The sequence below is a fragment of the Primulina huaijiensis genome, chromosome 11 (genome assembly GCF_012295235.1).
Source record: "Primulina huaijiensis isolate GDHJ02 chromosome 11, ASM1229523v2, whole genome shotgun sequence".
NCBI lineage: Eukaryota > Viridiplantae > Streptophyta > Magnoliopsida > Lamiales > Gesneriaceae > Primulina > Primulina huaijiensis.
In genome coordinates, this window is record NC_133316.1 from 3,693,075 (window position 1) to 3,708,957 (window position 15,883).

The 15,883-nt window shown below is 34.4% G+C and overlaps 1 protein-coding gene across 3 annotated transcripts; it reads left to right on the forward strand.

The window, feature by feature from the left end:
* Positions 1–10,418: 10,418 nt before the first annotated feature.
* LOC140987724 (ubiquitin domain-containing protein DSK2b-like) lies at positions 10,419–15,446 on the forward strand. 3 transcript variants are annotated; one of them, XM_073456366.1, is made up of 9 exons: positions 10,419–10,553; positions 10,707–10,971; positions 11,875–12,594; positions 13,185–13,390; positions 13,472–13,585; positions 14,159–14,214; positions 14,831–14,859; positions 14,931–15,026; positions 15,116–15,446. In XM_073456366.1, exons 2-9 carry the CDS (start codon positions 10,746–10,748, stop codon positions 15,262–15,264), a joined length of 1,596 nt encoding a protein of 531 aa, XP_073312467.1. In that variant the 5' UTR covers positions 10,419–10,553; positions 10,707–10,745; the 3' UTR covers positions 15,265–15,446. The 3 variants fall into 3 exon arrangements, with proteins under 3 accessions (XP_073312467.1, XP_073312469.1, XP_073312468.1); XM_073456368.1 differs by having other exon boundaries at positions 14,831–14,853; XM_073456367.1 differs by having other exon boundaries at positions 10,426–10,553; positions 10,720–10,971.
* The last annotated feature ends 437 nt before the right edge of the window (positions 15,447–15,883 follow it).

The following is a 15,883-nucleotide window of genomic DNA, read 5'->3' on the forward strand; positions in this document are numbered from 1 at the left end:
TCAGGTTGAGCTAATGCATATGCAACTAAAGCGGGCTAAAAGAAGGGCAGAAATGCAAGATATTGAGCTTGCAATGGAATTGATGATTGTATCTTCACACAACAAGAAAAACACGGATTAGAGACCGTCAAATCGGTCTCTATTGGGTCTCTACATAAAAATAGAGACCGATTAGCGACCGATTTGGTTGGTATCAATAACCTTGGTCGCTAACTGTGAGAGACCGATATTTTATGTGCTGTTTCTACTTTAGATACCAATTAATTAAAAACAGTCTCTAACATAGAGACCGATTCATAATTCGGTCTCACCTTAGGACCCAAATATTAATTCGGTCTCTAGTTTGTGAGTAGAATAAAAAATCGAACAATAAAAAAAATATTAAATTTGAAAATAAATCAAGCGACCGATATCACTAATGTCGATCTCAAATTAGAGACCGAAATTATGATCGGTATCTAATTCGGTTACAAATGTCCTTCCTTTAGTAGTGGATCAGGAAACGAGGATCGGAATGTAGATGGCATGGTGATAGAGAGGCTAGCCAAGAATTTGGAGTTGCATACTGTAGAAGATCTCAAGGCAGAAACCACGGCAGTGAGGAAACTTGTCAAGGTCAAAGGGTCACTTAATTCAAAGAACATCCAACAGGATGTTGATTTTCTACAGAGATTTAAGCAAATAGCTGGAATCGATGAAGATTATTGTGTTCTTGATGAATCTGAGTTGATGAGACGTTTAGAGAAGCGTAAATCTTTTCTGATCCCTCATGAATTCCTATGCCCAATCAGTCTCGATATTATGGCAGATCCTGATATCATTGCAACTGGCCAGTGACTCCGAATTTTCGACGCTAGAACTATCACCATAGAATGTGGAGTGTTAGTTTACAAGCAGGAAACCTGCTATCTCCTTGTGTTTCTTGTCCAAAATGCAAGCAAAATGTTTGCCTCGACTGTGATATATATATATATTCACGAGAGCCTGCACAATTGTCTGGGTTGCGAGGGCTTCCCGAATTCCAAGCCCATCGATGCTATGGAAGGATGATAGAACTGGAAAGAGGGTGACGACTTGGGACTTGTGAAAGAAATGGCTTGTTTAAACCGATTGTTGAAGAATATCATTTGGATATTCCAGAAAATATATGATCTTACAACAGAAACAGTGGCATTCATGCTTGATGAAAAAGCAATGGTCACTAAATCCCATTGATGGTGGAAGATTCATTTTCCATTTTTTTGGTCAGCAAAAATAACATGCAAAATTATTTTGGCTTCAAGCAGGAGATGCTAACACAAAGCTTTTCCATCATCATGCTTCAGCTAGATAAGGCAAAATACCTTTCAGCAGCTTAAAGATTCATTGGGAACTCAGTGTGTATGGGGAGAAGGCCTTTAAGAAATGATGCTCCAAATGGAGTTTCATTCGAAGTGGGTGGATATGATTATGCTTTGTGTTACCACATTCAAATACTCGGTGATTCAATATGGCTATGAGATTGGTCCAATAGTGCCTCAATGGGGTTTGAGACAAGATGATCATCTATCACCTTATTTATTTCTCATATGCGCTGAAGATTCTATTTTAAAATTTGAAATTCTCCGAGGTAATCTTCATGGCATTAAGGTGGTGAGATCAACACCATCGATTTCCCACTTATTTTTTGCAGACGGCATCTTTATTTTTTTCAGGACGAATCAACAAAAAAACAAAACTATTAAAGACTGTCTTAGCAAGTATTAAGCAGCATCCGGGCATAAGGTGAACTTGGATAAATCTTCTATATCGTTCACTGCAAATGTCCGTGACCAGATGAAACATAGTATTTGTGTGAACTTGGGAGTCCACTACACTACTAACCATGGTATATATTTGGGACTTCCTTCTTTGATTGACGTAAATAAATATCAGGTGTTTGCTTTCATCAAAGAGAAAGCGTATCGCACGATGATAGGGTGGAGAAACATATTATTGTCTGAAGCTGGTAAGGAAATTCTTCTTAAATCTATGGTGCAAGCATTATATGTTATGTGTGTTTTTGCTTTGTCGATCGGTTTGTACGAAGAATTGGAGCAGATGATGAATTCTTTTTGGTGGGAAAATTTTGACAAACGAGAAGGGGAATTCGTTGGAAAAATTGATCTAAATTGAGCAAAAGTGAGATTAATGGGGCTCTGGGATTCAGAAAGTTTCATGAATTTAACGTTGCATTACTTGTCATGCAAAGATGGAAATTAGTGTGTTTAACCCAATTCTTTCTCGTCCAAGGATTTTTAGGCTTGTTACTATTCTCAAAGCAATTTCTTAGAAGCAAAACTTGGTAGCAATCCTAGCTATGTTTGGAGGAGCCTTTTGTCTACTCAAGAACTTATTCTTAAAAGGGCTAGTAAGAGAATTGGCTCGAGTTATCAAACAAACATATGGACAGATCCTTGGATTCCATATGATTTAATTACATTCATTAAAACAAGGATCCAACCAGATTTAGTTATGGCATCAGTTTATTCGTTGGGTTGTCTGGAGAATGGAAATTGGGACGTGGATATTCTAAAGTATTTGTTTTCCGCTAGGGACGAATTTTTGGTTCAATTAATACCACTGAGCAACTATGAAAGTTATGACAGATGGATGTGGCGTGAGGAGCAAAAAAGAGCCTATGTCGAGATTGGTTGTTATCGAATGCTTATGTAGGTATTGCAGATGGATGATCTTATAAACACTACCAATTGGAAGTTAATTTGGAAGTTGAATGTTACACCCAAGGTTCGAAATTTTCTATGGAGATCCTTCTCTTCTTGCTTGCGAATTATGAGAGCAGTGCAAACTCGAATGGTGGATGTTACAGAGTGGTGTCAGATATGTCTAATACGCTTGAGGATGAATTTCATGCATTGGTAGTGTGTCCATAGGTGTGAGTTATCTAGAGTTTCTTTTCGGTAATAATCTATCTTCTTTGTATTCTCTATCAGAATGGTGGGATCATATTTCTCATCAGAGACAACAAGAAAATTTGTGGTGTATTTAACAAAACAAAAATGCATTTAACAAAACAGAAATGAAGTGTGACAAGGTAAATGTTAGTCATCTATTGAGACTTATCGATCGGCCATCTTAAAGGCTCCTGACAAATCCAAAGTCTGTCTACCCTCAATCTAGCCCATTAATTGCTAGCAGACAATGGCGCAAACTTCCGGAAAAAAGGTTGAAATGCAATGTAGATGCGGCTATTTTCTTTAATTCACCTAATATCGCCTATAGATGCCTTCTCTGAAATCATTGCGGCATCGTGAGAGCATCAATGCACGACAGTTTGGCTGGTAATTTAAATCCAACGATTGCATAAGCGTTAAGATGACTTAAAGATTTATCTGATTCCCAAGTAGTTGTTGAATACGTCAGAGACAAATTCTTCATGTTTAAGCCTAATTGTTGAAGATTGTAAAACTTTTGTCAGGGATATTCCATCTTGTATGTTTAATTTTGTGTGTAGATCAGAGAACAAGGCTTTTTATGATATGGCTAAGGATAGGGGTGTCAAAATGCGACACGACCCGTCAACCCGACACGACCCAACACGAAAAAAATCAGTTTCGGGTTGGGGTTTTTCGGGTTCGGGTTGGGTGGAATCGGGTTAGTGACATGTTATGCGGGTTTCGGGTTGGGTCGCGGGTTGACCCGCGAACTTTTTTTTTTGAAAATATTACCTATATTTTTATATATTGTATGTTTAAACAAAATTGATTGTATATTTATATGATAAATTTTCATCATTTAATATTTATTTTGCATATTTTTATTTTTTTAACAATTTTTTATTTGATTTAGTAAATATACTTTTAATTTTCTACGATTAAACTTTTAAATTTAAATCGGAAATTTTGTTATTATGTGTTTAAATTAAAATATTATTATTTTTTATTTTTTTGAATTTTTTTCATTAATTTTTTTAAAAAAATTTAAAAATAAATAAATAAAATTCGGGTTAGGCGGGTTAGACGGATTATACGGGTTCGTGTTCGGGTTGGGGGTTTTCGGGTTGCTTCGGGTTGAAAAAAAATAAAAAAAAATTTCGCGGGTTGACCCGAAACCCGACCCAACCCACCCGATTGACACCCCTAGCTAAGGAGGCTGTTTCTGTGTCTGATATGATAGGTCGTGTTATTCCTCGCCTATTCTGATTTCCAGTGTAATCACTAACAGTGTGTTTGGCAACCAGGATTTGGGAGGATTTCATGGGATTTTGATTTCAAAATCCTATTTTTACTGTTTGGCAAGGTGATTCAAAAAAAGAATTTGGATTTATTTAGAATTTTATGGGATTTCATGGGATTTCAATAAGTATATCCAAATCCCATCAAATTTGATAAGATTTGGTGGGATTTGAATTTTAAAAACAGACAATTACTTTTTTTTATCTAAATCCCATCAAATTTAATAAGATTTCTAAGGGTAGCTTAGTAAAATTTTAAAATTCCAAATTCGACGGTGTCTGACAAACCGTTGCTAGTATAGCGACGGTTTTTACGAACCCGTCGCAATTTTAGCAACGGATTTTGATAATTCCGTCGCTCCCTTGATATAGCGACGATTGGTAGCGACGGTTTTTAAAATACCGTCGCTCATATGGCGACGGTTTTTGATAATAGCGACGATGTTTCATTAAACCGTCGCCTACAAAAGCCTGCGACGGGTTATATGTACGACGGTATAATAAAAAACCGTCGCCATATGTGACGACGGTTATTCTTGTCCGTCGCTAATAGCGTCTTTTAAACAACACCAGTCGTCGATCTAGATCGGCGACGTTTTTTCACAAAACCGTCGCTAAAAGCGACGGTTAACCCAACACCGTTGCTAATGGCGACGGTTGCTTCAATAACCGTCGCTATGATTCTTTATATACCGAAGTTCTCGAACATTTTTACTTCAGCGATTTTCGTCTTTTCGGTTTTTTTTACTTTGTAGCGAAAGTCTATCGATTTTTTCGCATTATCGGTTTTTTTTACTTTGTACTAACATATTTTTATATTAATTTCGTAGATTTGTTCGTCGGTATGATCTTCCAGCGTTACTTGGATCTAGTTAAGTTTTTAAAGCGTTTTTTTTACAGAAAATTTAATATTTAATTTTAATATTTTCGGTGTACTCTATCTATGAAATTTGGCGTAGTATTTTGATTAATTTTAATTTCTTATCTACCGAAAACCGTAGCTTCATTAAGCTACTGTTCTTTTAAAAACCGTTTATTAATATAGCGACGATTTTTCAAAAACCGTCGCTTCATATAGCGACGATTTGGCAAAAAAAGTCGCTTTTATGTAGCGACAGTTTAATTAAACCGTCGCTTTATAATAGCGACGGTGTGTTTATAACCGTCGCTAANATTTCCCCTGATCGACTCTCATTATCGTCCGTTATTAAAATTTTCAAAATCTTGAAAAATTCGCTTCATGTCCAGCGTCAGGTCGTCGAAGGCCATTGAATATCCAACCTACGCTACTGAGAAGCTCAAATTTTGGTATGCGATTTTTCGGATTATTTGGACTCAAAACATACACAAAATAAGAATCAGAATGAAGTTCGAATTTGCCATACTTTGTTATTTGTATGAGATACTTTGTTTATTGTATTGTTATTGTGAAATTGTTGAATTTTTATGTAATGTATTATGGTTACTTGTTGATTTTTATCTCGATTATGTATTGGTGGTTTATCATTTGCATATTACATTTGTTTGGTAGTTTAGCATGCCCAATTTGTTGAATATAAAATTGTTGTGTAATATTACATAATTATTGTATAACATTATCAGTAAATTGACAAACGAATATAGTATCTGTATTGATTGAATGAATTCTATATAGTAATATTAGATGATCTATTGTTCTACAAGTCATTGATCTTTTTTTTTAAAAAAAAAAATTTGATCATCAACACTATCCAAAGTTGAGTAGAGAATTAACATGTCGGAGTAATCCTAAATTTAGTATATGATACTAATTACATTTATATAATACTTAAAATAAAGTTTTCGAGTACATAATTAAGGTTTAACTATACCAAATATCTGACACATTATACCATATTATTAACTAACATATATGTCAATCCAATTAAGACACACATTATGGAACTTCAATGCAAATAGTTTTGATGCGGATAAATCAACTTTCGATACGAATAATAATCATTGTACAACAATAGATCACAAGTATATGATTAAATATCTTCATGCAACACAAACCACTTAAATTTCATACCAATACATGTTAATCTGTAATATCGTCTCATAATTGTTAAGAGGAATAGGGTTTTTATGTTGACGATGAACTTTATAATATGAAGATCAAATGTAGAATTAATTCGACGTTATATTTGGCTGATTCTATTTGAAATTATGGTGCTGATCAACATTCATACTAAAATCAATGAAATTGAAACACATTGTACTGAGCAATTATAGCTACATTTCAGGTACTATTGTCTATTAATTGAGTGTCATTTTGGCCACATAAGGACTAATGAACCACTAATTCCACATCACTTTTATGTACATTGATGCTCACGGGAAATTCAAGGTCCGATTTCAGCAAGTGTCACTAGTCCAGACGCATGTTTCAAAATTATCCCGAACCTGAAATCACAAATAAGACCGTTAGAAGGGGGTCATGAGGGTGTCCTGGCATAGACCCTCCGACGCTCAAGTCAGAGACTGAGTATATAGGTGATGAGCAGCTAAGGGTGCTGCTGAAAAATAATATAGTGAATGAATCAATTGAACACTCAAACCTCGTATTTATATGAACGTACATGGGCCTGTCATGGGCATTTTACCTTGGCTAAGGATGGACCGGGAGTTTGGACCTGATCTTAATGGGTCTATCCATAAGGTATCATACATGTTTACCCATATGTGGGAAATATATGAATGGACACAATTTAGTGAACTATAGATTAATGAAACCATACTCAAGTAGAAGCTTTATATCATATTAGATCATATGGATATGGATTATATTAATTTATGCAATTGAACAATCTCCACTTCATATGATTGATCCCAAAACTATGAACCATTTTTTCAATTCAATTTACACATCCACAATGCTATACCACAATGTTGTGTTTGGGTAACATTAATCTTCATGCATTTTCAATGGGTATGAGAAATGTAACATAAGGTATGTTTAGTTCCCATTTGAGCGCTTGTAGCTACATTTGTGGCACTATTGTCTATTAATCGAGTTATCATTTCTGTAGGTCTCACGTGCGACAATTTGAGATAATAAATATGAAAATAAAGAATAAATTGGACACCGAAATTTACGTGGAAAACCCCTAAAAACTATTATGATAAAAACCACGAGTTAGATGAAAAGAATTACACTATAATATTTTATGGTGTAGAACCACTCACTGTGTTTCTGTGTTTCCAAAGAGAATACACAGTCTCTTAATACGGGAGAACAAAACACCTTATAAATATTATAGAATTAAGCACTCAAATGCTATAAGATGAGAGAAAACTCGAAGAATTGATAAATGAAATGATTGAATTGTGTCTTTATTTATAATCGAATTTTGAGGTGTGAAATCGTGTGCATTTATTGAATTGCGTATGAAATTACCGCAACCAGTCGTCTGCTTCCAGCCTTCAAATTTGACAGCATACACATTTAATGCATTTTATGGAAAACACGTTTCTCTGCCGACAATTTCAGCCACCTATATGGACTAATGAATCATCTCAAAAACTATGAACCAATATTTCACTCAACTTGAGTAAGTACAATATCATCAAATGTCTATTTAAGCAACTTGAATTAATCTTTAGTATGTATGAAGCGTGATTTTTTTAAATGTTTGATTTCTTGATTTTTATACCCATATACAATTTTTGGGTACTCATGATTTGTCTTTGTTGGAAATGATAACCTTTCATTAGTATCGGATATTGTAAGAAAATTCCCAAAATCGGTAGAGTTTACACTCGATTTAGTACTCTTTATCATGTTGAAAATTTGACATCACTCGTTCGAAAATTACTATACCAACACAAACAAGCAACAAATAAATGATATAAATAGCAAACCATCATTTGATCCATAACACCATTCATGTGCAACAAATCCATGAATTTTGCTTCTTTTATTCAAGTCTTGTACCGAATATGATGACTTTAATGATTAATTCGGTAAACTTTTTACCCAATTATTATAGTTTGGTACTCATTCGAGGTGAAAATTGACACGAGTCATTGACATATATAAAACACTACAACCAATGACTGGAAAATTTAATTTGTAGGAGTGTCAATTTTGGTGGATTGGATCGGATTAAGTAATAATATTATTTAAAAATTGCTCAATCTGGACCCGATCAAACCCAAAAACTTTCAACCCGAACTCGAACACGAATCAACCCGATTTTGAATTTTTTTTACAAAAAATTAAATAAAATTAAAAAAAGATTTTAATTTAAACATATAATAACAAAATCTCCCACATATATATGATTTAAATTTATAAGTCTAATTGTAGAAAAATAAAATATATTTACTAAAGCAAATAAACTATTGTTTAAAAAATAAAAAATGTTCAAAATAAATATTAAATTATGAAAATTTATGATATAAATATACAATAAATATTTTTTCAGACGTACGATATATAAAACTTTAGGCCATATTTATTAATTATATTTTTTGTAAAAAAAATTAAAATTTTCGGGTCAACCCAGGCCAACTCAACCCGATCATTTTTTCGGGCAGTTATCGGGTCCAACTCGATCTGACCCGAACCCGAAAACCTCAAACCCAAACCTGATTTTTTCGGGTTGAACCGTGTCGAGTTGGTAAATCGTGTTTGATTTTGACCTCCCTAAAATTTTGCATTAAAAACTGGCTCTAAACAAATCATCAAAGAAATACATTATCCGAATGATAAACCAATAACAAATTATTGAGATAAAACATCAATAAAAAAACAAAAATACATTACGCAGAGAAATCAAATATTTTACACTGACATTACAACAGAAATTAATATCTGACACAAATAAACGAATACATTGGGAGTTTGTATGAAGCTTGGTTTTTCAAACGATAAGAGATATTGTACAAAAACAAATTGATTCACAAACTAAACTTGCTGGAAATAACACAAAATTTCGAAATATAAAACACCAAATTTTGAGATTTTTAGTTGCGATGGATAAAGAAAAATCGACATATTTCTTCCATATTTGAGCTTTGATTTTGGAAATTTTAAGATGGGATGAGGGTGAGAGTCGATTAGAAGTAAGTAGGTCTATTGTGAGACGGTATCACATATATTTATTCGTGTGACGTCTGACCCAAATAAAATATATTTATCACAAAATTGATTTGACTCGTGTGTTGACAAAAACTATTATGAATGTATTCTAACAATTATAGTAACTTACAATTAATGAAACATTATCTTTCTTCGATTTTCACTTAACAATCTTCGATCTAATAATTCAAATAACTTAAATGATCATAAGATTGAAAACTCATTGTTTTATAAAAAAGAACTATCAAAATAGCAATAAACATATAATATATGATATAATAAAATATTTATTCAGATGACACATATTTTAAATTTCATATATCAAATCAATTAAAAATAATAGGAAGATAATAGCTAGGAACAAACAAGTAACAAAATATGTGTAAATTCTTTTCTTTGTCTAATATGGTTGCGTTGATTCTTTCCCTCCCCAATCCGCCAAACTCCAAAAGTATAGAGACCATTGGCTATTATTATTATTATTTATTTTTTTAAAGAAAAAACAACAAAAAAAAAAAACCTAAAATTTGACTGTAATAGAATACAAAACAAAGTTGAATCATTATTTTTCATTTAATAGGAATAAAATATAAAAAATAAGCTGATAATTTCAATATTACGTACATCCCTCGTTAATGTAACGCAAACTTGGTAGAGAAAAATATATTTAACTAGTACACCGACGCACGCGTTACGTGCTTGTACGATATATTTTTTATAATTTATTTGGTTTATATTTAAATGAGATCAAGATATACTTATAAGAAGTTATTTTGATATATGAACTAAAAAAATAAATAGAAAAAAAAAGAAGAATAATAAAAACTCAAGTAAGAATTGAATCTACAACCTCATGTCTAAGAAACAAAGATTTTATCCGCTAAACTACATGTGACTTGTATTAATTTTTTTAACACTTATTAATATATATAATTAGTAAAACAAATCATGACACCAAAAATTAGTTAATCTAGATGTCTCTTCCTTAATAATGAAGTATAGATATTTAAATATTGTTGGATTTGTTTGTAAATACGATTTAGGAAGATAATTGTAATTATCCTTAAAAGTTAAGGATAATAATAACAATAATTAACAAACTTTAAATATGGCACTAATCGCTGTTACGAAATAGCGCTTTTTATCCTCGACACGCAAGAGCTTCGAGGAATATTCCGACCAAAGGTCAACCAAACTAACCTTCTTCTCTCCACCCCGATCAAATCCACCTCCTCGGTATGCGTCTCCCACCCTCTCTGTCTGTGTGTGTATATATATGTATACATATGATATGATTCAGATTAATTGATTTGATCTCCAATCGTAATCTGATTTGCTAAACTTTAGGTTGTTGCAATCAATTAACATCTGTGGCACTTATCATTTTAGGGTTTTGAATTAGGGATCGAGCTTGTGGAGAAAAATCTAATGGGTACAGAGGGAGAGATAGGCGTCGGCGTCGTGGGAGGGGAAGATGCGAATGTTAACATCCGATGCTCCAACGGTTCTAAATTTTCGGTGCGAACGGCTCTCCAATCCACGGTGGGGGAGTTCAAGGGTTTATTGGCGCAGAATTGCGATATCCCTGCTGAACAGCAACGGTTGATTTACAAAGGTCGGATCTTGAAGGATGACCAAACCCTTGTCAGCTATGGTATGCTACTCTAAATTGCTACCTTGTTATTTGGTATTAAATTTCCGTGTTTTTAGCTATAATCGAATTTTGATGCTGTGTAATCATGTCGTTGTGCAGGGTTACGCGAAGTATTGAATTATTGTTTTTCGAAAATTTCATTTGTTTAATGTTACATTAAGATTTGGTGTTTTGTGGCTTTAGGTTGGGGGTTAACGTACGCTTGGATAAAATATACTTTGTCTGTGGTCCCTATGTTGATACGCCTGCATGCGTTGGCTTTGGTGACTTGATTGTTGACATTAGTTTTTTGTGATTGTTTGCATATTCAGCTAAATAAATAGATACACGGATTTGATAAGAAATTCAAATTAGGCGTTCCTGGAATCCTCGAAGTTAAGACAATACACGAACAAGATTAAGATGTGCTTAACGAATTCATAATTCATGCTAATAGATGTATTCGATTGCTGGGAACATATCGGGGTGGTCAAATTATGGCATTTTTAGTTGACAATTGGTATAGCACTGTCGGAAAATGGGAATTTATTTTGTGTCACCTTTCCCATGATGGTTGAACCATTTGATTTTCAATTTCGTGTATTGTTCATTGAAGCCTTTCGAGAAGCACATAAATATTCACTCGTACATCGTAATAGTACCAATGGATATCCTCATTAAAAAAGTGTAAGAGCTTTGCTGGTTGACTCATGTAATGTATACCTGAATGCCAATGAAAATATATATTTTCCAGTAACCTCATTTATTTTCTATTTTTCCTCAAAAATCTGAGTTGAACGTGGTGCAAGCACCGTCAAAGTATTTCCCCCTCATATTACCAATTATTATTAGTACTTTTTAATATTGATGCTGGTGATGTTTTTCTTTATATGTAGCATAAGGGTTCATTCTTTTCTTAAATAGGTTTGCAGGCAGATCACACTGTCCATATGGTTCGTGGTTCTGCACCTGCTGCAGCACCACCGTCTGCTGTTCCTCCCAGTGCTGCCCCCAATAATGGGGGCGCTGGGCTTACTGATGGCGGTGCTTCATTGTTTCCTGGGCTTGGTTTAGGGACGATTGGCGGCACAGGCGCATCTGGATTATTTGGAACTGGTCTTCCCGAGTTTGAACAGTTGCAGGAACAGCTAACTCAGAACCCTAACATGATGACGGAGATAATGAACACCCCTGCGATCCAAAGCTTAATGAACAATCCTGATGTTATGCGCAGCTTAATTATGAGTAACCCTCAAATGCGTGAGATCATGGACCAGAATCCTGAACTTTCTCACATTCTCAACGATCCCAGTATCCTTAGGCAAACACTTGAAGCTGCACGGAATCCGGAATTAATGCGTGAGATGATGCGGAACACTGACAGGGCCATGAGTAATATTGAATCTTCTCCCGAGGGATTTAATATGCTCAGGCGCATGTACGAAAATGTCCAAGAACCCCTTTTAAACGCAACAACTATGGGTGGTGGCACTGGAACTGATGCTGCATCAAATCCATTTGCAGCTCTATTGAGGAATCAAGGTGCTGCTCAAAACCGAGAGGGGTCTGATTCTTCAGCCACTGGTCCTGAAACGGCTACAGGAACCACAATTCCAAACAGCAATCCACTTCCCAACCCATGGGGTAATTCTGGTGATATAAGAATTGATTAATTAAAAGCTTATGCTTGCAATTTTATATGGCTTTGTAAAATTTTCGACCTCTTTACAGTTAATTTAACTATTTAGCTGTTTCTGTGTTTTAGTTAGCTTTTCATGCCCATTTTCTTAATTCTCCAGTTACCGATCTGGAAGATGTGAAGTGAATGATTCTCCATGTCTCTCCTTTCCCTATTCAATGTGATTGATTTCTGCCCTTTGGTTCCCCTTCTATGTCTTGTCAACAGTTGTTATCCTACAATTATCTGCTCTAGTTGAAGCAGCATTCATCCTGCTCCTCGTGCCATGTTCTCGGATGGTGGTCTATGTATTCATTTAGTTTTGATTATGTTTTGTCCGTGTCTTATACTTTTCGTGCTTTACATGCTCAACCAGTTGAAGTAGGGAAGCTTATAGAGCCTTCCTGTTTGGTTGAGTAGGAACTGTTCAATAAACACAGTATATTCTTATTTTGGTCCATATAGAGTTTTCCCCCTCTCTGCTTTGTGTGATACTGTTGTTTCTTTCTCTGTTTTTAAGGAGCTCTCTAACTAAGCTTCCAATGCGATATTTTAGGCGGTTCCCAATCAAATAATGCTACAGGAACTAATACAACTGGTGATGCTAGACTACCTCCTACTGCTGGGGTGAGGGGGCTTGGTATACCTGGATTGGAGCAAATGGGAATTTCAGATCCCTCTGTATTCAATCAATTATTGCAGAATCCGGCCATGACACAAATGATGCAAAATTTGCTTTCTAATCCCCAGTACATGGATCAAGTACAACCATTTATACTGTAATGAATTGATTTAGTAACTTTACTCGGCGCTACTTTTCCATGAGCTACAACTTGATTGCAGATCCTAGGCTTAAATCCTCAACTTCGCAGCATGCTTGATACGAACCCTCAGTTGAGAGAAATGATGCAAAATCCTGAGATTGTACGTGAGTTGGCCTCTCCTGAAATGATGCAGGTATGTCTCTAAAAGTACCTTTACTCTTTCTCTGCAAACAGAAGTTTTTTCTTTTCAATTGAGATAACCAAAGTTATTAAGGGCACAACGTGTGCCATGGTGCCTGGGGATCTTGGAGCTCGAGGCTCAAGGCATATGCCAATTTGATACTTAGATGATTGGTTGATTGGTTAGTTATTAACCTCATAGTTTCTTCAGTTACAGAAACAATTATAAACTTTTGGATGGAGACTCTCCACCCACTCCCCATCCACAATTTAGTGTATACTGTATAAATCTACCATTTTTTCAGTTATTTTTTAATAATTATTTGTCACTTTGTTTAAACTAACTTTAGTATTGTTGCATTAGTATTGTTGATAATTTCCACGATAAGCACCAATTCATCTGTACAGGATGCTAGGTCAATCAGGATTAAAACTCAAGCTTAACCAATCGGTTCTTCATATCAAATAATCTGTTGTAAATAGCTCAGTTTTACAGCTGGAGAAAATTATAAATGGTATATGAGTTTCAATGTAGGTTATAAGCTGTTCGTGCTTCTTTTTTCCACTGTCTTTTTTTTTGTCTCAGCAAATGATGGCTTTCCAGCAACAACTCTCTCAACTTAGTCGGCAGCAATCCACCCCGTGAGTGAGAAACTTCTGTTTTATGTATTTCAATTTCAAATATTGTTGACTTGTATCTAGTTGTCTGTGTTAAATGATTACCAATTCAACTATTCTTACGTATGAGTTATTTTTAATGTTTTCTGCTGTTTATGACTTGCTTCATCCAGTCAAATATCAATTTTTTTTTTCTTTGCTCCTGCTCAGTCATGTGGCACTTACAGTTAATGTAGCATTTTGTGCTTGGTTATTTCTTTCCATTATCCTTGCAATTTGTAGGTATTTGTGTTTGAGTTCTTTAAAATTTTGTCAGAAGGTTAATTCTTCATTGGATCGAGCGCCATTAAATTTGATACAAATGCTGTTTAACAAATCTGAGGTGATCTTCCCCTCATATATTATGCTTTGGCAGTGTTGTTTAGACGCGGATTAGACTCCCATCTAAATGTTAACAAGAGATCATCTAGTAGGTTCCATCATCCTTAAATCCAGATAATTCTGTTTGTTACTTCTGCTTTGATCCTACCCAGTATTTGCTTTTTTGGGACGCCTCTGTCGTGAATGTGTAAACACAGTATTGTATTTCAATATCAACTTAGAAATTAGTCGTGACATTTACCTTACCTGCATATTTCAGGGAAGGAGCTCAGAACAATCAGGGTACAAGTATGAACCAAATTTAGAATATTGTGTAGATATTCTCGCGCCTATCCTTAATTGGTGTCTGCAAAATGCAGGAAACCAAAATAATATGGGTTTGGATGTTCTGATGAACATGCTTGGTGGATTCGGAGCTGGTGGTTTGAATGTTCCAAGCACAAACAATCCTAATGGTTAAACTCTCTTTTCGACTTTTTTCCGATATTTATTAAGGTTTTTTTTAAAATCAAAATCACCATGTTATTCTTGGTTGTTACTGTAGTGCCCCCGGAGGAGCTGTATGCTAGGCAACTATCACAGCTTCAAGATATGGGTTTCTATGACAGGGAGGAAAATATCAGAGCTCTCCGCGCTACATCAGGAAACGTTCACGCTGCTGTGGAACGACTTTTGGGGAGCACAGCTCGATAGTGTTTTCGTTTTGTTTGCCTGCATTGTTTGTTTGAGACCTGGGGATTATTATGCATATAGTACTTGTTATGGGCCATCTTTTTCCTCAGCTATTATTATTTATTCACACCAGGCCTCTTCCGGGACATTTGATCATTGGTTATGGTTATATTAAGTTGAAAATTAAACAATTCTTTTTCTCATATTTAACTTGGAGCCTGAAATTTCAAATTGTTTTGATGAATTTATGGTGGATGAATTTGAAATCAATTTGGTTCCAAGTAAAATATAACACTGATTATGATAAATTTGAAATATATTCATATGTAATTTCATATATTTTTCAAATCAAATCTTTTTTTTTTCAAATTAAATCTTAAATAACTTGTCTGATGTTGTATAAGCTCGGAATATTGTTTGGTAAAAGTTTTTCAGAAGAACTCGTAAAATATTTGAAATAAGTCATTCCAGAAGAGATAGATGGGTTAAATCGTAATTTAATTATTTGTTTATTTTTATCTATTTTAAAAGACTAAAATATCTTAATAAATTTTATTATATATTTAATATAAATTTCCAAAAATAATTATTTGGATTATTTTGCATTATCATTTCTTTTTTGTAATCATGGTAAACAAGA